General features: G+C 35.8%; 6 protein-coding genes and 1 pseudogene across 9 annotated transcripts; 5 read left to right on the top strand and 2 right to left on the bottom strand.

The window, feature by feature from the left end:
• The first annotated feature begins 1,130 nt into the window (after window positions 1–1,130).
• Window positions 1,131–21,459, top strand: LOC120204189 (U3 small nucleolar ribonucleoprotein protein IMP4-like). Its single transcript, XM_039204301.1, has 10 exons — window positions 1,131–1,376; window positions 1,453–1,536; window positions 1,678–1,787; window positions 1,885–1,935; window positions 2,345–2,488; window positions 2,576–2,665; window positions 2,875–2,981; window positions 3,180–3,264; window positions 3,345–3,497; window positions 21,207–21,459. Exons 1-9 carry the CDS (start codon window positions 1,265–1,267, stop codon window positions 3,480–3,482), a joined length of 921 nt encoding a protein of 306 aa, XP_039060232.1. The 5' UTR covers window positions 1,131–1,264; the 3' UTR covers window positions 3,483–3,497; window positions 21,207–21,459.
• Window positions 5,347–7,340, top strand: LOC120204003 (annotated as a pseudogene).
• On the bottom strand, window positions 7,422–11,167 carry LOC120204182 (ubiquitin carboxyl-terminal hydrolase 24-like). 2 transcript variants are annotated; one of them, XM_039204294.1, is made up of 8 exons: window positions 10,791–11,166; window positions 9,963–10,437; window positions 9,751–9,929; window positions 9,433–9,623; window positions 8,959–9,206; window positions 8,426–8,571; window positions 8,101–8,277; window positions 7,422–7,894 (listed from the first exon to the last, which is right to left on the bottom strand). In XM_039204294.1, exons 1-8 carry the CDS (start codon window positions 10,803–10,805, stop codon window positions 7,706–7,708), a joined length of 1,620 nt encoding a protein of 539 aa, XP_039060225.1. In that variant the 5' UTR covers window positions 10,806–11,166; the 3' UTR covers window positions 7,422–7,705. The 2 variants fall into 2 exon arrangements, with proteins under 2 accessions (XP_039060225.1, XP_039060224.1); XM_039204293.1 differs by having other exon boundaries at window positions 9,751–10,437; window positions 10,791–11,167.
• LOC120204179 (G-type lectin S-receptor-like serine/threonine-protein kinase CES101) lies at window positions 12,276–15,347 on the bottom strand. Of its 3 annotated transcripts, XM_039204288.1 has the most exons (7): window positions 14,102–15,344; window positions 13,882–13,992; window positions 13,627–13,802; window positions 13,333–13,543; window positions 13,012–13,249; window positions 12,723–12,873; window positions 12,276–12,626 (listed from the first exon to the last, which is right to left on the bottom strand). In XM_039204288.1, exons 1-7 carry the CDS (start codon window positions 15,270–15,272, stop codon window positions 12,318–12,320), a joined length of 2,367 nt encoding a protein of 788 aa, XP_039060219.1. In that variant the 5' UTR covers window positions 15,273–15,344; the 3' UTR covers window positions 12,276–12,317. The 3 variants fall into 3 exon arrangements, with proteins under 3 accessions (XP_039060219.1, XP_039060220.1, XP_039060221.1); XM_039204289.1 differs by lacking the exon at window positions 13,882–13,992; XM_039204290.1 differs by lacking the exon at window positions 12,276–12,626 and having other exon boundaries at window positions 12,775–12,856; window positions 14,102–15,347.
• Window positions 16,593–17,846, top strand: LOC120204002 (G-type lectin S-receptor-like serine/threonine-protein kinase CES101). The gene has a single exon (XM_039204114.1). The coding sequence runs from the start codon at window positions 16,626–16,628 to the stop codon at window positions 17,844–17,846; it is 1,221 nt and encodes a 406-aa protein (XP_039060045.1). The 5' UTR covers window positions 16,593–16,625.
• On the top strand, window positions 17,885–19,567 carry LOC120204188 (G-type lectin S-receptor-like serine/threonine-protein kinase CES101). The gene is made up of 6 exons (XM_039204300.1): window positions 17,885–17,986; window positions 18,067–18,242; window positions 18,327–18,537; window positions 18,621–18,858; window positions 18,997–19,147; window positions 19,244–19,567. The coding sequence occupies exons 1-6, from the start codon at window positions 17,902–17,904 to the stop codon at window positions 19,550–19,552; spliced, it is 1,170 nt and encodes a 389-aa protein (XP_039060231.1). The 5' UTR covers window positions 17,885–17,901; the 3' UTR covers window positions 19,553–19,567.
• On the top strand, window positions 20,515–22,175 carry LOC120204187 (protein IQ-DOMAIN 14-like). The gene is made up of 5 exons (XM_039204299.1): window positions 20,515–20,656; window positions 20,733–20,990; window positions 21,090–21,293; window positions 21,368–21,499; window positions 21,579–22,175. The coding sequence occupies exons 1-5, from the start codon at window positions 20,585–20,587 to the stop codon at window positions 22,167–22,169; spliced, it is 1,257 nt and encodes a 418-aa protein (XP_039060230.1). The 5' UTR covers window positions 20,515–20,584; the 3' UTR covers window positions 22,170–22,175.
• Window positions 22,176–22,298: the final 123 nt, after the last annotated feature.

Raw genomic sequence — 22,298 nt, 5'->3', positions numbered from 1 at the left:
TTTATTTTTATGTATATATTATATGTAGATATATTAAAAGTAGGGGTGTGCAAATCCGGAACTTCCGGGACGACGATTTCTCGGTCCGTGTCCCGACCCGGATGTTACGGGTATCCGGTAATCGGGTACCCGGATTTTACGGGTACCCGGTAATCGGATACCCGATACCCGATTTTTAATTTTTTATTTTCAAATTATTAATTTAAAAAAATATATACAGAAATTTAAATGTTCAAAACTTCGAATTACATACTCTAATATCCGAACATAAAATTTAAAAGTTCAAAATACAAAATATAATAATCCATAATATAAATAATTCATTATATTTTATATAATTATATATAAAAAAATAAAAAAAATAAAAACTAACCGGGTAATTTTGTGACCCGGCCGGGTAATTTTTTTTAGAGAATTACCCGGTTTTTTTATATCCGGGTCGGCGGGTCGAGTCAACCGAGTCGGGTAATTTTGCACACCCCTAATTAAAAGTATATTAATGTTAGTATGTAGATATATTATATGTATATATTAGGTATAATATTTAATAAATTATACTATATAATATTTGAATTAAATAATAAAATTTAGATATTCATGAAACCATGTTAACTTCAATATGAATTATATAATAAAGGGGGTTATATATATGTTTTGACATATTTATATCCTTAAATAAGTGAGATATAATTAAATCCTATATAAAAAAGACTTTAAATCTGATCATAAAAATAATTAAATAATTTGCCTATGTTTAATTACATTGTCATTTTGACTAAATGTATGTATAAGCTATTAAAATAATTAAAATTATCATTAGATTTTTGGTTAAAATTGTGTTAATAAATAGAATAGTAGATTTAGGCGTAACAAGAAGAAAGAGAGAGTCAGATTTTTTTCGATGAAAATATTTAAGAATTTAAAAAATTTAATTATTTATAATTTATGGTATTTTTATTTTTTTAATTTTTAATAATTTAATTTTTATTTTGTTTTAATATTTTTATATATTTTTAATATTTGGAGAGATATAGCATCATATAGCCCAAATTTTACGAAGGTACAAATTTTGGCCTATTATTAACGCAAATGCACATCAGCGCAGGGTACCTGATGCCTAATAAAATACGAACGTCGTCGTTTCAAAAGCTGCTGTGAAATTTGTTTTCCCTTGACCATCTATTGAGAAAACCCTAAACCAAGAAACCCTAAACCCTGCAAAATCTGGTGGGCAGTCTCTTCGCTTACAACTAAATAAAAAAATATGTTGAGAAGAAATATACGATTGAGGAGAGAGTATTTGTACAGGAAGAGCTTGGAAGGCAAAGAGCGTTTGCTTTATGAGAAGAAACGCAAGATCAAAGAAGCCCTTGATGGTACTATTAAATTTTCTATTTTTTTAATCATAATTTTATTTCAATTTTTCATTTTTTTAATTTTGTTTCGTTGCAGAAGGAAAACCCATTCCGACTGAGCTCCGCAATGAGGAGGCCGCGCTTCGCCAAGAAATTGACCTTGAAGATAATTACACCGCCGGTAATGTTTATTTTTATTTTGTTATTTTTTTTGAACTTTTGTTATGCTCTGAGCTAAAGGAAAAAAACCCCTTTTTCATATTTTTAGCTTTTTTTGGGGATTGGTGCTGATATATAATTGTTTAATTTTGGTGGATTTTAGTTCCCAAATCTCATATCGATGATGAGTATGCAAATGCAACCGTACGAGACCCTAAGATTTTGCTGACAACATCTCGGGATCCAAGTGCTCCTCTTGTACAGTTTGTTAAGGTTGGTTTGTCTATTTTGGTGATGAATACAATTTTCCTTGATACTTTGGGTGTGAGTTTAATCACGAATTTGGTTTCCTATGGAGTGATTCTTGTAGGAATTGAAGTTCGTCTTTCCCAATGCGGAGCGAATGAATCGTGGTGGTCAGGTGAATGCGGCATTGCATTGTTTCCATCCATGCTTTCTTCCTTGGGTTCCTATCGGTTGTCTTATTGTTATGATGCTTGTTTTGAATTGTTGGCAAGGGTTTGTTCTTGATGTCGAGGATATAAGATAGAAGTTCTATCACTTGCGCAATTGGTTTTATTATCAGCAACTTTGCTTAAGTCATGTTCAGTGGTTAAGTTGAACATTCCGTCTAACCGAGCTTTTCCTTGAACCATTGCACCATTAGACTTCTTGATGCAATTTTGTCTGGGCTAGCTTTGGAGCTACACTTTTCTCCACATAATGAACACCAACACCCCTATTTAACACCCATTTATTTACTTGACATCAAGCTGGTTTTCTAGTGAGATTTAGAAAGTGATTATTTACCCCCCCTTTCTTATTTGCAGGTTATATCTGAAATTATTGAAAGTTGCCGGGCACATGAATTTACTGATGTTATTTTGGTTCATGAACATCGGGGTATACCAGACGGTTTGATCATAAGTCATCTACCTTTCGGTCCCACTGCATACTTTGGTTTACTCAATGTGGCAAGTATTTGATGACTCTAGCCTACGCAGACGTTTACTTGGTCTTCTATTTCTATGCTTGCTTTCTTAATCTAAATATCCTTCTAGGTTACAAGACATGACATTAAGGACAAGAAAGCCATGGGAACAATGCCTGAAGCTTACCCACATTTGATTCTTGACAATTTTAAAACCAAGGTATTGTTATCACTTTATATGCATCATATTTACGAAGTATATGATGCAGTTGGGTACAATGTATATATGTGCATACCTGAACCTTTTGGGGTTATTTCTTTTAATGGTTTTAATATGCCACTTGTGTCTAATAGCTGATTATGTAACGAGGCCTGGTTTGTGCTCAAAGATCCTTACGGGTGACATTCTTTTTCAATTTCTTTTGCCAGCTCGGTGAAAGGACAGCAAACATTCTAAAACATTTATTCCCAGTGCCAAAGCCTGATACAAAGCGTATCGTGACTTTTGCTAATCGGTCTGACTATATTTCATTCAGGTTGGTTCTCTTGTAAATTTTGTTGCATTCATAAGCTTTAAAAGGGAGATACTGATAACATTAACCGATGATAAAATCAGTCGATAACTTGTTGAAACCTTGAAGTGAGTCACTGGATAATATAATCATGACAGATTGTTCTGCCTCTTGTTTCAATGTAATAAAATGTTCACTCATTGATAGCATGTAAACACGCAGACATCACATCTACGAGAAACCTGGAGGTCCGAAATCAGTCGAGTTAAAGGAAATTGGTCCGAGGTTTGAATTGCGGCTTTATCAGGCAAGTATCATGCCATATCGACGAAATCATCAGGTGCTTTGTATGGCGGTTTAAATCCAACCGACTTGCTCATGTTGCAGGTAAAATTAGGAACAATGGAGCAGAGTGAAGCTCAGGTCGAATGGGTTATCAGACCTTACATGAACACGACCAAGAAACGAAACTTCATCGGAAACGACCAAGAATCAGATGATAAAAGAAAGAAAATTAAAGCTTAAGCTTTGTACCCTGAAACATTTCATATCCTTATGATTATGTTGTTTTATTTAGGCTTTCTTTTATGTCTCTAAGGTTGTTTGAATTATGAATATTTCATGTCAAATTTTATTTACAGAAACAGGTTACGTTATCAAGGATTACATGTAACTAACCTTTTCTCAGTTCTTCCAGGGCTAGTTTCCCATATATATATATATATATATATATATAAAACAAGACTATAAATTTGACATGTACTAATCAACAATTTCTAATATTGTTTTGAAAGTAAGGCTCATTTTAATCATCATTTTTATTATTTTTTAAAATTGTCCAATCATGGTTGTATGTGTGTTCTTGTCAATTTTTTTAAAACCGGACCGGATATTGAACCGGTGAAGGTACTGGTTCAACCGGGTTCAATCGCGGTTGAATCGGATTTTATATAAAATAATTTTTTTTAATTTTACATAATATTCAAAGCAATATTAATATATATGTAATATTTTTTTTTAAGTTTACAATATTAAAAGGTATAAAAATATCACAAGTCATAACATATATAAATTAAAAACCATAAAATTAAGTGAAACAAAATGATTCAAATCAACTACAACATAATATTTAAGGTAAAACATATTAAATAATAAATATAATTATATAACTATAATCAAAAAAATAAAATTGGGGCTTAAAAAATCATAACAAATGATGTCATTTGGTTTAATTTTTTTTTAAAAAAAACAATCTCACATGGCTAAGAAACATAGAAGAGCATCCCAAAAGTTTAAAGAGTAAAAATATGAGAACAAAACAATCCCACATGACTAAGAAACATAGAAGAGCATTCCAACTTACTTCTATAAATAATAGAGATAATTTGACATTCAAAATCATGGAGCCTTTTGGTGAGCACAGAGCAAACTATTATTTCGCTTCAATTGAGCTCAAATTTTAGGCTTCAATCGAACTTCTAAATTTTTTTTGAGTTTGAGCCTTTTCGAGTTCAAGTTTTAATATTATATTTTGAGTTCGAGTTGAACTTGATAATTTTTAGCTCGTGAGTTTTTGAGTCGAGTTGAGCTTACTTTTAAAGTTTTTGAGTTTGAGTCAAGCTCAATAATACTTGAATTTGACTTGGCTCATTGAACAAACGACGTTGTTTGGTTTAATTTTTTTTTAAAAAGAAAAAAAGTGAACCGACAGTTCAAATCAATTTTCAGCCGGTTCACCCCGATTTTACCGATTTTTAACTGGTTCATTGTCAGGCCGGTTTTGTGAGGTAACCGAACCGGACAAGCCGATTTTGATAACCATGGTTCTTGTACTAATTAACCACAACGCATATGTTTTTTTATTAAATTAATATAATTTTAATAGAATATTAAATTTAATCATCCATGTTTATTTATTATATTAATTTAATCATATTTTGTAAGATAATTTATAAATTTCATCACTAAATTTTACTCTGAACTTTAAAATTTTTCAATTTTCTCTTTAAACTTAATACATTAGTTGTTTTTGTCATTCTGTCGTTAAATAGTTAACAACTTCAAAACAATGTCATTTAAAAAAAAATTCACCAAAATAATATCGTTATCTATATAAAAGTCTATTTATGACACTGTTAGTGAGAAAACTTTTGTTCATAATTCTTTTTAATTATTAGCAATACATATTATGCAAAATAAAATATTTAAATCTAAAACTTTTGAAAGATAATTTTCTCTTTTACTACTGAATTCGTTTAATGAATTCATTTTAATCACAAATTTTAAAAAAAAGTATGATATCATCATTTTCTCTTCAAGTCTATGATGTCAACATTTCAACAAGAAGATAAGACGAAACTTTCCCAATTAAAGCAATATTTTCAAAGAGATGATTCCACCGCACACTAAAAAGCATTTAGCGGTTTGGTTCCACAAAAATCCAAAGTAACTCCAAAACATACGTTTTTGAAAGTTAACCTGCAATTTATGCGTTGACTCACTGAGTTGTTCACCATGTGAAAAATAACCATCTTTTGCTAAATAGATAAATGCAACCCTCCCTGTCTCCATCCCTACTTAATCAGCACCTCCCATGCAAATTTAAACCTTTCTGCAGAATTAGAAAACTTGCCTTTTTTTGCTGGTATAAATAGCACCCCACTGTCATTGTATTTGTCCCCTTCATATTCTCATCTTTCTCTCTCTATTTCCCGTCATCATCACATCATTCATTCCCCATTTTCAAAATGGGATTTTTTTTCAAGCTATTGCCACCTTTGTTGTCATCTTCTCGTGGTTATCTGCTAATGGCAATAGCTTTGATTTGAGGGGGGGAAAAAAGGAGACCAAGTGCAATATGTACCGAGGGAAATGGGTGTATGATGAGTCTTTTCCTCTCCACAACTCATTGGCATGTCCTTCTATCCGCAAGGAATTCGATTGCCTCAAGTATGGCCACCCCGATCATTTCTCCCTTAAGTATAGATGACAGCCGAGCAATTGCCAGTTGCCGAGGTACTTTGCTCTCTACATCTTATATACGTGAGAGTTCTATGTGTCGTCTACGTTAATCATGAGTGTTCTATGTACTCATTTAAGGTTTAATTAAAATTTTATACTCGTATCGAACATGTATTCATATTCGGTACTCGTTCTCGAATCGAAGTGATGGATGGATAGTAGTGTAATGCATACCCCAATGATTCTGGGATTTGAAATGCACCAACCTTAGACCATGTGCTCTCATTCTCATACACTGCAATCTATGAATTAAATAGTTTCCTGTTTGCAATTCCAACAGGTTTGATGGAGAGTCATTTTTGAAGAGATTCAGTGGGAAAAAGATAATGTTTATTGGGGATTCCCTAAGTCTAAACATTTGGCAATCGTTGGTATGCATGCTTTATGCTGCAGTGCCGAATTCCAACATAATCAGACAAGAGTTGAACACCACCACCATTTCTTCCGTTAAATTCCAGGTAACCTGCAAAAAGAATCCGACAAGTAGATTAACTATGTAAGAATATGTGATTAAAATAATGTTTCACGTGATTCATTGATTTATCAGGATTCACTGTACTTGGTGGACGTTGACGGGGAAAAGATCGGCAGAGTTCTGAATCTGAACTCAATGAGGAATGGGAATCTATGGAAGAACATTGATGTTTTAGTTTTCAACACTTGGTTATGGTGGTACCTTAGAGAACCGAAGCAACAGTAACAGCCTTTGCATCGAAACTCGAGCATGATTAGCTAGCTTTAACAGCAGGAACTGAAACAAATTCTGTGATTGTGTTTGTTAAATTGCAGGTGGGATTATATTAAAGTGGAAGGGAAGATTGTGAAAGACATGGATCGAATAGTTGCATTTAAGACAGCTTTGACAACATGGGCTAAATGGGTTGATTCAGATGTGGAAACTGATAAAACTAGAGTTATATTTCAAGGGATCTCTCCTTCACACTACCAGTGAGACTACCTTTTCCTTTTGAAAACTTTATTAGCCAATGGTACTCGACTTCGGTCGTATCCGAACACTTGTTTGACTGACTATATTCATATGAAACTATGTCTCAGTGGTTCGGACTGGGGCGAGCTGGCATATGAAACTATGTCTCAGTGGTTCGGACAGGGGCGAGCTGGGAGTGACGAATTGCTTGAAGGAGATGAGACCATTCAACGGAACAATTTATCCAGCAGGGTTGCCTGAGGCAGTGTATGTGGTTAAAGAGGTGATAAGTGGGATCAAGAAGCCAGTTCATTTGTTGGACATCACAGCATTGTCACAACGGAGAAAAGATGCGCACTTGCACCCATTGGTGTGTGGCTGGCCTTACAGATACTTGGAGTGAACTTTTGTAGGCAGCTCTCCTTTGTTTTTAGCAGATTAAAGTTGAGTGAGAAGAAATAGAGGCAGTATAAATTTATTGTTAGAAACATTAAAGAAAAATAAATACTGAAGGATACTCTCCAAAAGCATACCTTATAATAAATATAACATGTATGCACAAGAATACAATAGTGTATGTTCTATGTTTTGTATACATGCATAATTCCTCTATACCTAATAGGACAGTGTTCTTAACTCGTGATAATAAGAAAACAAACAAAACAAAATCACTACTTAAGAACGATTATATATCAGTTGCGGTTAAAATTTCCATTTGAAGGTAAGGCGTGAAAGGCGGTTAAAGGGAAGGGAAAATCAGAGGTTGAATATTCACCGACGAGGTATAAAATGACAGCTTCTATGTTTGTTGGTAGAAGAGAACATATGCTTGTTCATGTAACACCTTGCTTGTCCCAATGGCAGTGACAGAGGCATCATCGAAGTGCAGCCATTGGCCGTTGGGATAACGAGCATCAGCAGTATAATGCCCCTTGGAGGGATCTCTTCCATGGTGGGTTATTGTAGCAACAAGTTCATATTTCCGGCCCTATAAATGAAGTACAGTAATAAAGGTTAAATATATAGAGCACTTGATTGCCAACAAAGCAGGCGGCAAAAAATAAACACGAATGCATCATTGTAGCAGATACTTAAGTAAAAGATGATTAAAAGTCGTTATCCATGATGTGAATTTGCAAATGTGAAAAAAAAGCAATGCACACATTCAAACTATTGAATGAAGAGAAGTATTACCTCGGTGGATGGAGAAAAAAGTAGTTCCCGACCCAATGTCAGCTCAAGAGGGAAGTGTACAGGCTTATGCAGCTTGGTACTCCCCTGGCTTCCATAGCTAAATCGCATCAGGTGCAAAATCATTATCTTCGAAAGTGTCTGTATCTTGACAGATTTTTTGGCAGTAACAACATCAGCCTGATGGATATGAACACAAGAAAATCCAATTTGTCATAAGCACATACAGGAAAGGATGAGACATAACAAAAACAAACACTCTTAAGATATATAAAAGTAAGGATATAGTAGCCAACAACAAAAGGAAACAATTAAAAGAAATAAATACCTTCCCAGCTGTTGATGCACGGTAACCCTCGAGATATTCTGGTGCTGAGAACAAATGAAGTGCATCCTCAATAGTATGAACAGCTTCAGGATGGATATCAAGGTGGAGCAATAGATATGGTTGAACAGTAGCAGAAGGTTTATTTCCTGCCCCAATAAGCAAATTAAGAAAAAGAATACAATGTTAATAAATAGTACCATGTCAACCGAACAGGATAGAAAATACACCCAAAAAACAAAGCTAACATCTGGATATGAAAGATGAAGACAACCAAGTTTGAATTTGTATAAGTATTTCCACTTTGTCCACAGATCAAAGCTAACATGCATCAATTGCTGTAAATATCTAGGTGACTTCACTATGTTAGTGTTTTAGCTTTTTTAATTAATTTCCTGGTAGCTGCAGTTGTAAAGTAAATAAAAGAAACACGGGTTTGCAAAACCCATAAAAATATGTAGCCAAACAAGTAACCATTTGAATTGCCTGCTTTCATATAATCCAATATGCTTTCCAGCTGTAGTAAACGTCCTTACCTTTAGCCTTCACCACACTTCTCAACTGTCCTCCAAAAATATCACTCAACTCCGATGGAAGGAAGCTTTGAGTTCTTGTGACAGCAGATTTGTTTTTTGGTCCAACAGTCTCCCATTCATCATCTTCTGCGGAAGAAACTAGTGATGACCTGACCCCATTTGAGCTACCGGACTGCCCTTGAAGCTTAACCAATTCATCATGCATTTGATCCATGATAAAACTTAGAAATTCCTGAGCATCTTCCTGCCTGAAGTGATTAGCAAAAATTATCACAACGTTATTTCATTAAATATGGTACATAGTTAATAGTTATCATACTGATTTTAAGAATATAAAAACATTTAAAATTTTAAACCAATCATAATTTCTTTTAAATAGTTATAGCATTTTGGAAATGATTAGTAAGAAATCAAGAGGGCCAGGGCTAGCATATATAAATATAGTAATAAGACTAATATAGAAAGCAGACAAACCTTGGCCTACCAGATATGCTATTTGGCACATCTGGAGTAAAGCTTTTAAGGACAGATTCAAACATGACAGGACTGAAAGGTCTACCAATCTCAAGGGCTGTTGTATCCTTCCTCTTCAAATTAGAATCGGTGGATGGCACATCAAAGTCGGATGCAAACGCAGCAAAAGAAGCTAATATTGGATAGCCAACCTATCAAATCAAAACCAACAAAACGCATCAGTTGGTTAAATCTATTGAGAAGTTCATATTTACTCACCTTGAGATGATCATTTATTAGAACATAAGTTCAAGGAAACAACGCAAGCATACAACACACCTTGGGTATATTACGAAGTCTAAGTTGCTGCAAGAGCTGGACAAAAGGAGAACAGGATAGGAGAGCCTGTAAAGTGGCATTGAGAAAGCATAAATTCCCAGAGTTAATCAAGCCACGGGGAGATAAGTTATTAACAAGTTTAATTTGATCCTCGGCTTCTTTTGCAATGTCTCCTTGAACAGAGCTTCTTAACGAAACATCGTTCATCCCATTCCCATTTTGATCTCCAATCTCTATAACTCCGTTCTCAAGAACATGAAATTTCGAACTCTGAGAACCATTCAAGGGACCACATTTATTATGGGATAATTGCAGTGGAGTTAAATCAATGCCTTCTGCATCCAGCTGTTTTATGCCATTGTTGAGGATACAGTTACTTCTGGAACTCTTAGCATTTTGAATTTCTTTTGGAGTTTGAAGTGCACTTGAGGAACAATCCGTAGTAGTTTTTCTACTTTTTACACCCTTAATTAGAGAAGTCGAGGATAAAGATTCAACTGGTCCATTCATGGAACTTGGCTTGTAGCTTAAATTACCATTGGTACTTCCCAAAGATCCTCCGTCAGCAAAATCGAAAGAACCAAATTGCAATTCCTTCTTTTCCACAGGCTTTTCAGATTTTCCAGGGGACTGCTTCGACAGCAATGACCTGGTTTCATCTTCAGTGAAGGATCCAAAAACAAATACCTGTTCAAACCAAGGAAAACAATAGAGCCACAGTTCTGATTAGAAGCATAGGCCAGTGATGGTTCAAGCATAACCGAAGCATATTAAGGCTTGTCATAGAAAAAGGAAAAGACATCCTCGTTTTCATCATTCATAAACAATCCAATTCCAACCAAATCATAATTGTTATGTAGGTAAACCCAACAATCAATCATCAAACAATTAAAAAAAACTTTAATTCTCTAAAATCCCAAACTTTTAAGTGTTTAACAAGGAAACAAAAATAAACCCATCACACGATTCAGGGGAAAGTTATATTACGTACATCTAACAAAAACCCAGATATAAAAGGGAGTGTAGGGGGAGGGACAAACCTTAGAATCAGTCATGTCTTATACAAAGGAGAAGTTTGAAAAGAAACAAGAGGTATAGAGCAAAGATCAAAGTCTAGGGCTTGGGAGAACCCTGAATGTGCAGAGAATAAAGAGGGAGAAGACATGAAAAAGGAAGAAAATTTGAAGGGGAGATATAGAGAGAGCATTTATCGGAAGGACCCTCTCTTTGATCCTCTTCAACTTCACCAAAACTCAGCATCAACCGGCTTTGAAATCCAACTCCGACGCGGAATCTAAATCCTTCTCCTTTTGGATTTCTAGGGTTACGGTTCTTTTACTTATTATTTTTGTTTAATGGCAGAGGGAAAAGGGGAGTGCTTGTCAATTGCAGATGGTGGCGGTGCTGTGGTGGTGGTGTTTTGCAAGGACTAGGACTCTAGGTTTATCATATAAGAAAGAGAATAAATAACTCTTAAAACATTTCATTAAAAAATTTATATACAATTCTTTCTATTTTATTTTTTTTCTAAAAATAATATTTTAATATATATGTTTTTACTTAAAATATTATATATTAATATTATGAAATTAGTATTATAGATTAATATTTTACTTTTATTAGTATTGAAAATCATATATTTGCACGAATCAAATGAATTCAATTTTAATAGATTTATTATTTTCTTCAAAAATTTTGAGTTCAGACACCGATAAAAATACAAATATTTATTGTAAAATATTATCTTGTATTCATCACAAATTTATAAAAAAAAAATTCACATATTACACTTCAAACCTAACTTAAGCAGTAAATGAATATATTTTTCAATAATAAACTAGATTTTACATAAAATAAAATATAAGGTATAATAAAAATACAATTTTAATATAAAAATTTAAAATGTTAAATAAAATAAAATAAAATTAAAACATTTCTTTAATATATGTTTTACTTTATTTAATAAATTAGTAACTGCACGAATTAAGTAGACTCCATGTTAAAAGAATTATTGTTATTCGTTGATAATATGTGTTCGAGCGATATTAATCATTTAAAATGATACTTTAAAAGAAAAATAGTAAATTACACATTTAGTAAACTATAAGTTTTGGTCCATTTTAGTATTTCAACTTTCATTTTTTCCAAAATCATGCCTAGCGTTTAGTTTTTATTTCATTTTAGTACCCCGCCATTAAAAACTTAACGTGTTTAGTATATAAGATATCAATTTTGGTCCCTTTTAATACATAAACTTTCAATTTTTTCAAAACTTAATGTTAAATTTTGAACGGAATACTAAAATAAAATAAAAACTAAACTTTAACCATGATTTTGAAAAAAATTTAAAAGTTTATGTACTAAAACGCGATAAAACTGATAGTTTAAATATTAAACACGTAATTTTCCCAAGAAAAATTAAAAAATATTAATTTAGGGGGAAAATAGAGTTTAGAATTAATTTAATTCAATCAATATTACAATAACTATATAGTACAAAAATAACACCAACGTAACACTAAGCTCAATTCATTTAAATTATCTAAAAAAAAGATTAATTCTTTTAATCATCTTGCATCCATGGTAGACATGGTTAGGCCGTTCACAGAGTAATTTTCCATCTCTTTGTCCATCACATTTTCTTCCACAATCCTACTTTCGGTGGAAAACGCAGGGTGTTTTGGCAACGGCAACTGCATTTCTCCGTTCAGTACTGAAATAACATCGGACATCGTCGGCCGATCGGATGGATTATCTTCCACACATAGCAGACCCAAAGTAATGCACCTTAAAACCTGGTATTGTTTAGGAGATGAACCACTTAAACTCGGATCCATTAGTTCTAATGCCGCACCATGTTTCCATAGTTCCCATGTCTGCAAACAACAATCATTTACATCATACATGGTGTTTGTTCGATATCGGTAAAGCATAGCTAAGCTAATTACTGTAAGAGCATGATATGAACTTACATATCCGACCAGGTTAAGTGGACGGTCGAACTCGAAACGGCTTCTGTTTTTGCGACCGCTGACGACTTCCAACACCATAACTCCGAAACTATAAACATCAGATTTTTCGGAGAATATGCCATCCATTGCATATTCTGGAGACATGTAGCCACTGCATTAACTCATCAAACTTAGAGTTAATAACCATGTTCTTGTTTGATAATATGATTGGTATATCAATTGTAACAACCAGGTTCCGGGACATGGTGACACCGGAAAACTCTGGTTGTTACAGAAAGTGTTCACTTACTATGTGCCGACGATCCGGTTCGTGTTTGTTCCGGCTTCATTTGTTTTGTAAATCCTCGCCATTCCAAAATCCGATATCTTGGGGTTCATGTTTTCGTCAAGCAATATGTTACTCAGCTTCAAATCTCTGTGAATGATTCTTAGTCTAGAGTATTTGTGAAGATAAAGTAGCCCTTGAGCTATCCCTTCAATGATGCTAAATCGCTTATCCCAATCTAATAGCTTCCGTTTCGATTCATCTGTCGGACAAAAAGTACTGGTTAAAACACATAACATTGAAACCGGCAACGGATTTCCGAGAAACGGTTAAAGAGTTGCTAACCAAAGATGAAGAAGTCCAAGCTTTTATTAGGCAAGTACTCATAGACAAGCATTTTCTCATCCCCTTGAACACAAAAGCCTAAGAGCCGCACAAGGTTTGTGTGTTGCAGTTTAGCTATAAGTATAAGCTCATTTTTGAACTCCACTAGCCCTTGTGTTGATCCTCTTGATAATCGCTTTATTGCCACTTCTTGTCCATCAACCAATGTTCCCTGATGATTAACAAGTTTTCAAATGTTAGAGACAGATTGATGAAGTAACTGTCAATAATTCACTAATTGGGATTGGCAGACACCTTGAAAACGGGTCCGAAGCCACCTTTTCCGAGCAAATTCTCCGGTGAGAAGCCATTTGTAGCAGACATAATCATTTCTGCTGTATATATGTTTATATTGTGGCCTTTGTTTCCAGTTTGAAGCTCCCTTATGTCACTTGCATCATCTGAAGTCATTAAGTCAAGTAGGAACTTCTCTGTTCAAAGCAAAGTTGAAGTTAGATCAAAGTTGCAAGTTTACATTAAATATCAAATGTTTTTCCTCCGTTTTAGTACCTTCCTCTCTAGCTCGGTGTCGTCTTCTCAAATAAAACACGGTCGAAAACAGTAGTATGATCGTTAAAGCCATTGCTAAAGAGATTACTATCCATATCCAAGTTCTCGACTCTGCAATCAATGTACAAAAACAGCAGTACCAATGAATTTGATTTTCTTTATACCATCCAATAGAATCAAAAGATGTTATACTTCGGAACATGAATGATGTTAAACTTACTCGGACGGTTGCGGATTATAACTTGGAATGATTGTCCATTCAACACACCTTCGTCGTAAGGCCCCGAAAGAAACTGGCAACCGAGGTCACTCATCACATTGACTCCCAAGCAATTGCAGTCATCCCAACATATGTCCTTACAGTCGTTTATGGAAAGATTGGTGTTCCCGAGTAGTGTATTGTCGAAAGAATCTATATGTGTAGGTCTTATCGATCTCACTTCGTACTTATCACCTTTGTATCTGCACTTTGGTCCCTCCCATCTCTCGCAACCGTACTCGGTGCTATCACCATCACATGCATTCAAACTGAACAAGAGTAACTGGTTTCCACTGTGTCTTAAACTACCGTCGAACAATAACCTGGCGTTTTTCCGAAGTTCTTCGGGTGTAAATCGATCAATGACAGGCGTATAATGAACATACTGCTCATTTGGATTAGAAACATAAGTGAAATTATAGTTCATGTTCAGTGGATCCAAGGGGTGCATCTTTTGAAAATCTCGCAAACCTTCACCAGTTGTCCACAAAATCCTCCCTCTAAGCCGAGCAACTAACTGATTTCCTACAGGATCCCATTTGAGCGTAAACGAACCAGACGCCGGGATCGAATCAGTCAACCAAGCTGTAAGTGACAGATTTCTCCCATGGCTGAACCCCAATCTCATCGGCTCAGGCAGGAAGGTGTCAGTCGGATGATCAAAGCTTTGCCACAATACTAAGTTCTCCCCATTCCCTACGTCTGTACCTTGCAAAACAAGATTCCCCGAATCAAGTAACACAAGGTTCATACCGGTACTGTTGATGGCCATAGAGGTAGATTGAAGTGAGAAAAGTTGGATCGGATCCCCACCAGTGCGATTAATCTTCAGTCCGGTATCGTCTACGATGAGAACTCCCGAGTCGTCTGCGATGGGATCGTCACGGTTGGCCAACCAGATCGAATGATTAAATACGTCCTCGGTGTACCACATAGACAAATAATATCCAAATTGTTTGTCATCCCATGTCCGACCATAATCCTGTCTGCGGAAGCCGAATCGAATAGCTCCATCTTGGGATACAAGAAAATCAGATGAATTGAGCTGATCACCATGGCTAAGCATGTTCGTTGCAGCTTCAGTTAACCAAAGGCATCCCAAAACCAGGACCAGAACTCGGAAACTAAACATTTTTTTGGTTAAGACAAGGACGATGAATACGGAAGCTATGGCCTAAGCTGACAGAAACCATTAATTTATTCGGTTTGGTTTGGATTTCATTGTGTTCTTCATGTTTTTGACTTTTCTCTGTCATTCCGTGTTGATTATATAATCATGTTACGGAATAGAAGCAGCCGTCTTTGACTCGTTCTACGCAGTGATGAAGAAGATATTATTTTCGAACTTGAAGATATTCCTACGTAACCAATCAAATCTATTTAATAAACGTACGTTTATGCGTAAAACCAATAGTATTTTAAAATGATGTTATTTAGACCCGAAATACTTAGGATGGGCATGGGTCGAGTTTGGGTCAACCCGACCCGAAAATTACAATCTTCCACCCGATTTGAAAAATATACAACCTCTATATGATTCAAATTTGATCTAATTTTTTAAGATAAAATTCGAATATGACCTAAAATAATATATTTATTAAAAATATTATTTTTATTCAATAAAAATAAGGATTTAATTGAAAAATATATATCAAAGGGTATTATTGTAATTATCTCTAAATATATAACGTAAAATTATATTGTTTCGGGTCAAATTGAATATTTTTCACCCTAAACCCGAACATGATCCGACCCGAACCCAATTTTTTTTTAAAACAACCCAACCCAACGGGTTCAAGTCCCGTGCTCATCCCTAATAATACTCCACTCACTCAATCTAGGGTGTTCACTGAACTGACTGAACCGAACTTGCTAAAATTTATTAATCGATTTTTTCTCTTTAATTGTTAACCAAACCAAAAAAAAAATTCAATTATTAGTTGAACCGAACAAAATTTGGTTAATTGGTCGATTAATCGAATTAATCGAAATATATAAATAATACTATGTATATTATATAATAAAAATTTAATATTTTCAGTTAGTTTGATTTTTTAATTCGATTTAAATCAAAAAACACTCTTAAGTATAAATAATATATCTAATATATTAAATATTTAATAATTTTAATTAATTCAATTAATTAATCGATTTCAAACGAATTAACCTATAATCATAATTTAAGAAAATACGAACCTAAAATTAACTAATAGATTAACCGAAAAAAACTTTGATTCGATCAGTTAAACCCGAAGTTTGAACACCCCAAGTGCATCTAGTCTTCCCAAAGAACACCCGTACTTGTCTCTGATTGGAACGTGTGCTTGTCTAGTTCAAAAGAAATTGTCAAATTTTGCTTTCGGTGCAGCTGATGGCTACAGAAATTTATGACTGCTTTCACTTTCTAGGAAACGGAAAACTTGTTCCAAGTAAGGGATGAAGAAAATGCAAACCAGACAGACATCACTTAAACTCCATCCGGAACATGTTCAGCTTTCGAGTTGTGATACTAATTTTGGGATGTCTTCGGTTAACTGAAGCTGCAACCAACGTACTCAACCATGGTGATAAGCTTAATTCCAATTCATCTGATTATCTTGTATCCCGAAATGGAGCCGTCGCCTTAGGCTTCTGCAAACAAGAGTATGGTCAGACTTGGGATGGCAAACAATTTGGATATTACTTGGCTATGTGGTACACTGAAGACAAGTCAAACCGCTCGATCTGGTTGGCTAACCGAGACGATCCGATCGCAGACGACTCGGGAGTTCTCATCGTAGACACTACCGGACTTAAAATTACTCGCACCGGTGAGAATCCTATCAGACTTTTCTCACTTCAATCTACCTCTATCACCATTAACAGTTCAGATACCAAGCTTGTCTTGCAAGATACGGGCAATCTTGTTTTGCAAGGTACAAACAAAGTATTGTGGCAAAGCTTTGATTATCCAACTAACACTTTCCTGCCTGGGATGAAATTGGGTGTCAGCCATGGGGCAAGGTTGTCACTGACTTCTTGGTTAACCAGATCGATCCCGGCGTCTGGATCGTTTACCCTGGAATGGGATCCTATAGGAAACCGATTAGTTGTTCAGCTTAGAGAGAGGGTTTTATGGACTACCGGTGAAGGTTTTAGAAATATTCCCCCTTTGGATCCATTGAGCATGAACTATAATTTCACTCATGTTTCTAATCCAAATGAGCAATATCTCTATTATACGCTTGCCATTAGTCAATTTACTCCTGAAGAACGTAGGAAAAATGCGAGGTTAGTGTTGTTTTACGATGGGAGTTTACTTGGAAGCAAGTTTGTCCTATTCGATTCGAAAACCTGTGCTGGTGATAGAACAGATAATGGTTGCGATCGATGGGAAGGAACGAAGTGCAGAAACAAAGGTGATAAGTTTGAAATAAGGTCCGTAAGATATCCACATACAGACTCTTTAAACAATACGCTATTGGGAAACATCAGTCTTTCCATAAACGATTGTAAGGACCTGTGTTGGAAAGACTGCAATTGTTTGGGAGTCAATGCCATGATGGACCTTGGTTGTCAGTTTCTTTCTGGACCTTACCAAGAAGGTGGGCTGGAAGCTACTTCATATCAAGTTATAATTCGCAACGGTTCGAGTAAGTTTAATACCGCTCGCAGCTTGCTCATGTTTCGATCTATAAACATCTTTCTATTCTGTTGGATGGTATAAAAAAAACTAAATTCATGCATTGATTGCAGGGTCTAAAACTTGGATATGGATTTTAATGTCTATAGCAATGGCTCTAACCATTGTAGTACTGTTTTCGACGGTGTTTTATTTGAGAAGACGACAGCGATCTAGAGAGGAAGGTACTAAAACGGATGAAAACCTTTTGATTTTTTATGTAAACTTGCAACTTTTATCTGAACTTCAACTTCGGTTTAAACAGAGATGTTCCTACTTGACTTAATGACTTCGGACAACACAAGTGACATAAGGGAGCTTCAAACCGGAAACAAAGGTCACAATCTAGACATATATACGGCACAAATGATTATGTCTGCTACAAATGGCTTCTCACCGGAGAATTTGCTCGGAAAAGGTGGCTTCGGACCCGTTTTCAAGGTGTCTGCCAATCCCCATTAGTGAATTATTGACAGTTACTTCATCAATCTGTCTCTAACATTTGAAAACTTGTTTAATCATTAGGGAACATTTCGTGATGGAATAGAAGTGGCAATAAAGAGATTATCAAGAGGATCAACACAAGGGCTAGTGGAGTTCAAAAATGAGCTTATACTTATAGCTAAACTGCAACACACAAACCTTGTGCGGCTCTTAGGCTTTTGTGTTCAAGGGGATGAGAAAATGCTTGTCTATGAGTACTTGCCTAATAAAAGCTTGGACTCCTTCATCTTTGGTTAGCAACTCTTTAACCGTTTCTCGGAAAGCCGTTGCCGGTTTCAATGTTATGTGTTTTAACCAGTACTTTTTGTCTGACAGATGAATCGAAACGGAAGCTATTAGATTGGGATAAGCGATTTAGCATCATTGAAGGGATAGCTCAAGGACTACTTTATCTTCACAAATACTCGAGACTAAGAATCATTCACAGAGATTTGAAGCTGAGTAACATATTGCTTGACGAAAACATGAACCCCAAGATATCGGATTTTGGAATGGCGAGGATTTACAAAACAAATGAAGCCGGAACAAACACGAACCGGATCGTCGGCACATAGTAAGTGAACACTTTCTGTAACAACCAGAGTTTTTCCGGTGTCACCATGTCCCGGAACCTGGTTGTTACAATTGATATACCAATATATTACCAAACAAGAACATGGTTATCAACTCTAAGTTTGATGAATTAATGCAGTGGCTACATGTCTCCAGAATATGCAATGGATGGCATATTCTCCGAAAAATCTGATGTTTATAGTTTCGGAGTTATGGTGTTGGAAGTCGTCAGCGGTCGGAAAAACAGAAGCCGTTTCGAGTTCGACCGTCCACTTAACCTGGTTGGATATGTAAGTTCATATCATGATCTTACAGTAATTAGCTTAGCTATGCTTTACCGATATCGAACAAACACCATGTCTGATGTAAATGGTTGTTATTTGCAGGCATGGGAACTATGGAAACATGGTGCGGCATTAGAACTAATGGATACGAGTTTAAGTGGTTCATCTCCTAAACAATACCAGGTTTTAAGGTGCATTACTTTGGGTCTGCTATGTGTGGAAGATAATCCATCCGATCGGCCGACGATGTCCGATGTTATTTCAGTGCTGAACGGAGAAATGCAGTTGCCGTTGCCAAAACACCCTGCGTTTTCCACCGAAAGTAGGATTGTGGAAGAAAATGTGATGGACAAAGAGATGGAAAATTACTCTGTGAACGGCCTAACCATGTCTACCATGGATGCAAGATGATTAAAAGAATTAATATCAGTTTTGTGTTCATGTTTTTTATCATATCTTTTGATAAAAAAGAGCTGAATTACAGGATTCAGATGAAGGACTAAATGTTTCTTTTGTGTTGGTTCTTGTAATCATACTACTACACCAACATGTGAAATTCAATCAATATGGTTTTGATGCATCAAAGTTAAAGTTACAATGTTGTAGCTTTCAACTTTATTTTCCTGTTGCAGAAAAAGAAAAAGATGCGACTTACTATCGTTCTTAGCAACATTGACTAGCTTCTCTCTTACGACATAGAGCCTTGATCTTCAAGCCTTAACATGGCTCGTGCCGGTTTTCTCGTAGTTTCGCGCATGTATTCGTAGAGTCTTGAAGAAAAAATGAAGAGTCGGAACAACATAGACTTTGTTAAAAAGATGTCATAGTGCTTCTGAAACACCTTAAAATAGTCCATTATCTGAAACACCCTATTATAAGTGATGGTGATATTTCATAGTTCATTCCTTGAACATCTGGACCCTTTCACAGCTGTAATTTCCTTCCACAACACAATGCTGCTTTGTTTTCTTATAATATTCTCTCATCCCAACGATCAATAGTCCCCACTGCCTTCAATAATGCCACTATGTATGTCATATGCATATGCTGGTAAGTGGAATCCATTGAATGTCCTCGGTGGTAAAAAAGAATGTTGTTTTCCCTAGAGGATCTAAATTCGGCGGTAAAAAAGAATATTGTTTTTGAATCTAAATTCGAGCAGCGGTATCTCTAGGGGTAACTAAGTAATTTTACTCCCAACAGATATGTCATACAATGGTTAACTAGGAAGGCCCACAACTTTGAACAGATGAAAACGTGAAAAATATAGAAAACTAAGAATCATTGGACAGATCTTTATTTGTACACATGGCTAGATTTTAATCTACTTTTGGGTGTTTGTGGCTTCAGTTTTTCAAGGGAAAATACCTGGGTTTCTTCAGTTTTATCTCATGAACATCCCTTCATCCCCACTTTTCTTGGTATTTGGTATAAAAATAAACAATGGCTAAGAAGAACTGGTTCAGTCTTGTGAAGAGGTTCTTCCTCTTTGAGACAATTGCAAAAACAGAAAAGGTAACTCTTTTTCCATTCACTGATGTTCCCCAGTGTTTTTAATATGTAAATTATCCCTTATGTCATCTGTTCTCAGAAGGAGAAAAGGAGGAAATGGATGTTCGGAAGGTCAAGAACCAAAAGGTTGACAGCACCAACAAAGGATGAGCATACCGTGGCCGAAGAACCGGTTTCAGCCGAGATTGCTCTGCTCACCGATACCCTTCAACCCGAGCATATATGTGATGAACAATCCAAGAATGTTCAACCTGATTCCTCTTCATCTAATGAGCATATGAAGAATATCCAAGAAGCTGCAGCCATAGAAATCCAGGCTACCTTTAGGGGCTACCTTGTAAGTTCTCTTGCTCCATCTTTCCTTTAGTTGTTTTCTAGTTTCTTGTAAGAAAACTGAGCTGACACAACAAAATTTGCATACTACTAACTTGTGCAGACAAGGAAAGCTCTGCGGGCGCTGAAGGGGATAGTGAGGCTTCAAGCAATCATCCGCGGAACGGCCGTGAGACGACAAGCGATGACTACTTTAAGATGCTTACAATCGATAGTGAACATTCAGTCTCAGGTTTTTGCAAAGAGAGGCACTAGGCAATATGATGAGACCAAACAGTTGCTGACATTGGAAGACAAAATAATTAAGGTATTTGCCAAACTCTTATGGCACAATTAGAGACCATTGATTTTGTCTTGATGAAATGTTAAATAAAATTGCAGGTGGACATAAACAGTCAAAGAAGATGGGATGATAGCATTTTGACAAAGGAGGAGGCAGATGCAATGGCTTTAAGCAAGAAAGAAGCTGCAATCAAAAGAGAAAGGATAAAAGAATACTCGTATGTTCATCGGGTAAAGGCTTCGAGTATCTGTCTTCAATTTTTTATTTTCCAAGTGCATTGTTCTAAGGGGTTTGAAAAGAAAATTGCAGAAGTCAGCTGAATCAGAGAAAAACAAGGGTAATGGAAGGTTAAAGTACTGGTTAGATGAATGGGTGGATACTCAAGTCGGTAAAAGTAAAGAACTCGGAGATTTGGACTCGATTTGGAATTCAAATCGCAAGCAGCCTACGGAAGGAAACAGAGCTAAACAGCTAAGGCTGAAGACTTCCCCAAGACAAGATCATTATAATTTGGAAGGATCGGATTCTCCGATGCTACAGTTTCCTCAAAGATCGATTCACAAGAAGCAGTCTTCTTTGGGAGAAGACCATTGTTTTTCAGCCTCTCCTGTAGTTCCAACATACATGGCCGCTACACAATCTGCAAAGGCCAAGGTAAGATCGATGAGTTCACTGAAGCTAAGGCCTCTGAGTTTCGATGCTCAGTCTGAAAGCTACTCACCATATAAGAGCAAACTGTGCCTTGTATCTTCAATTACAAGGACTAGTGCTTATCACCAGAGATCCCCTAGCCTAAATGGCATGTCGGGTCCTGTGAAATCGAAGCAAACCTTAACGGATCTTCGCTTGAACTCCGAGTGTTTGTTGCGTAGTTGGGTGCAAGAAAGCACCTTTAGGTGATTGACTTTGAACACTAGATGCTACTTTGTGCTTAAACAATTGAATGAATGAATCCAGTTTTAGTACTAAAATTGAGGATGTCTATCACCAGGATAATCAATGGAGGATCACAGTTTTTCGATTTATTTT

The sequence above is a fragment of the Hibiscus syriacus genome, unplaced genomic scaffold (genome assembly GCF_006381635.1).
Source record: "Hibiscus syriacus cultivar Baekdansim isolate YM2019G1 unplaced genomic scaffold, ASM638163v2 tig00010533_pilon, whole genome shotgun sequence".
Lineage (NCBI taxonomy): Eukaryota > Viridiplantae > Streptophyta > Magnoliopsida > Malvales > Malvaceae > Hibiscus > Hibiscus syriacus.
The sequence above is the reverse complement of the archived record's forward strand: the minus strand, read 5'-3'. Positions and strand labels throughout refer to the sequence as shown.

Bases quoted from the DNA above. Each gene is read 5' to 3' on its own strand.
- LOC120204188 (XM_039204300.1), top strand. From the start codon at position 17,902: ATGTCTATAGCAATGGCTCTAACCATTGTAGTACTGTTTTCGACGGTG. The intron at 18,243-18,326 runs GTGTCTGCCAAT...TTTAATCATTAG, and splicing joins GCTTCGGACCCGTTTTCAAG to GGAACATTTCGTGATGGAAT. The intron at 19,148-19,243 runs GTAAGTTCATAT...TGTTATTTGCAG, and splicing joins CACTTAACCTGGTTGGATAT to GCATGGGAACTATGGAAACA.
- LOC120204179 (XM_039204288.1), bottom strand. From the start codon at position 15,272: ATGTTTAGTTTCCGAGTTCTGGTCCTGGTTTTGGGATGCCTTTGGTTA. The intron at 13,803-13,881 runs GTACTAAAACGG...TGCTTTGAACAG, and splicing joins ACACCGAGCTAGAGAGGAAG to AGAAGTTCCTACTTGACTTA. The intron at 12,874-13,011 runs GTAAGTGAACAC...GAGTTAATGCAG, and splicing joins AACCGGATCGTCGGCACATA to TGGCTACATGTCTCCAGAAT.
- LOC120204182 (XM_039204293.1), bottom strand. The intron at 9,624-9,750 runs GTGTGTTGTATG...TTGATTTGATAG, and splicing joins GACTTCGTAATATACCCAAG to GTTGGCTATCCAATATTAGC. The intron at 8,572-8,958 runs GTAAGGACGTTT...TTATTGGGGCAG, and splicing joins AAGTGTGGTGAAGGCTAAAG to GAAATAAACCTTCTGCTACT.
- LOC120204002 (XM_039204114.1), top strand. From the start codon at position 16,626: ATGTTCAGCTTTCGAGTTGTGATACTAATTTTGGGATGTCTTCGGTTA.
- LOC120204187 (XM_039204299.1), top strand. From the start codon at position 20,585: ATGGCTAAGAAGAACTGGTTCAGTCTTGTGAAGAGGTTCTTCCTCTTT. The intron at 20,991-21,089 runs GTAAGTTCTCTT...TAACTTGTGCAG, and splicing joins CTACCTTTAGGGGCTACCTT to ACAAGGAAAGCTCTGCGGGC. The intron at 21,500-21,578 runs GTAAAGGCTTCG...AGAAAATTGCAG, and splicing joins AATACTCGTATGTTCATCGG to AAGTCAGCTGAATCAGAGAA.
- LOC120204189 (XM_039204301.1), top strand. From the start codon at position 1,265: ATGTTGAGAAGAAATATACGATTGAGGAGAGAGTATTTGTACAGGAAG. The intron at 1,788-1,884 runs GTTGGTTTGTCT...TGATTCTTGTAG, and splicing joins CTCTTGTACAGTTTGTTAAG to GAATTGAAGTTCGTCTTTCC. The intron at 3,265-3,344 runs GCAAGTATCATG...CTCATGTTGCAG, and splicing joins TTGAATTGCGGCTTTATCAG to GTAAAATTAGGAACAATGGA.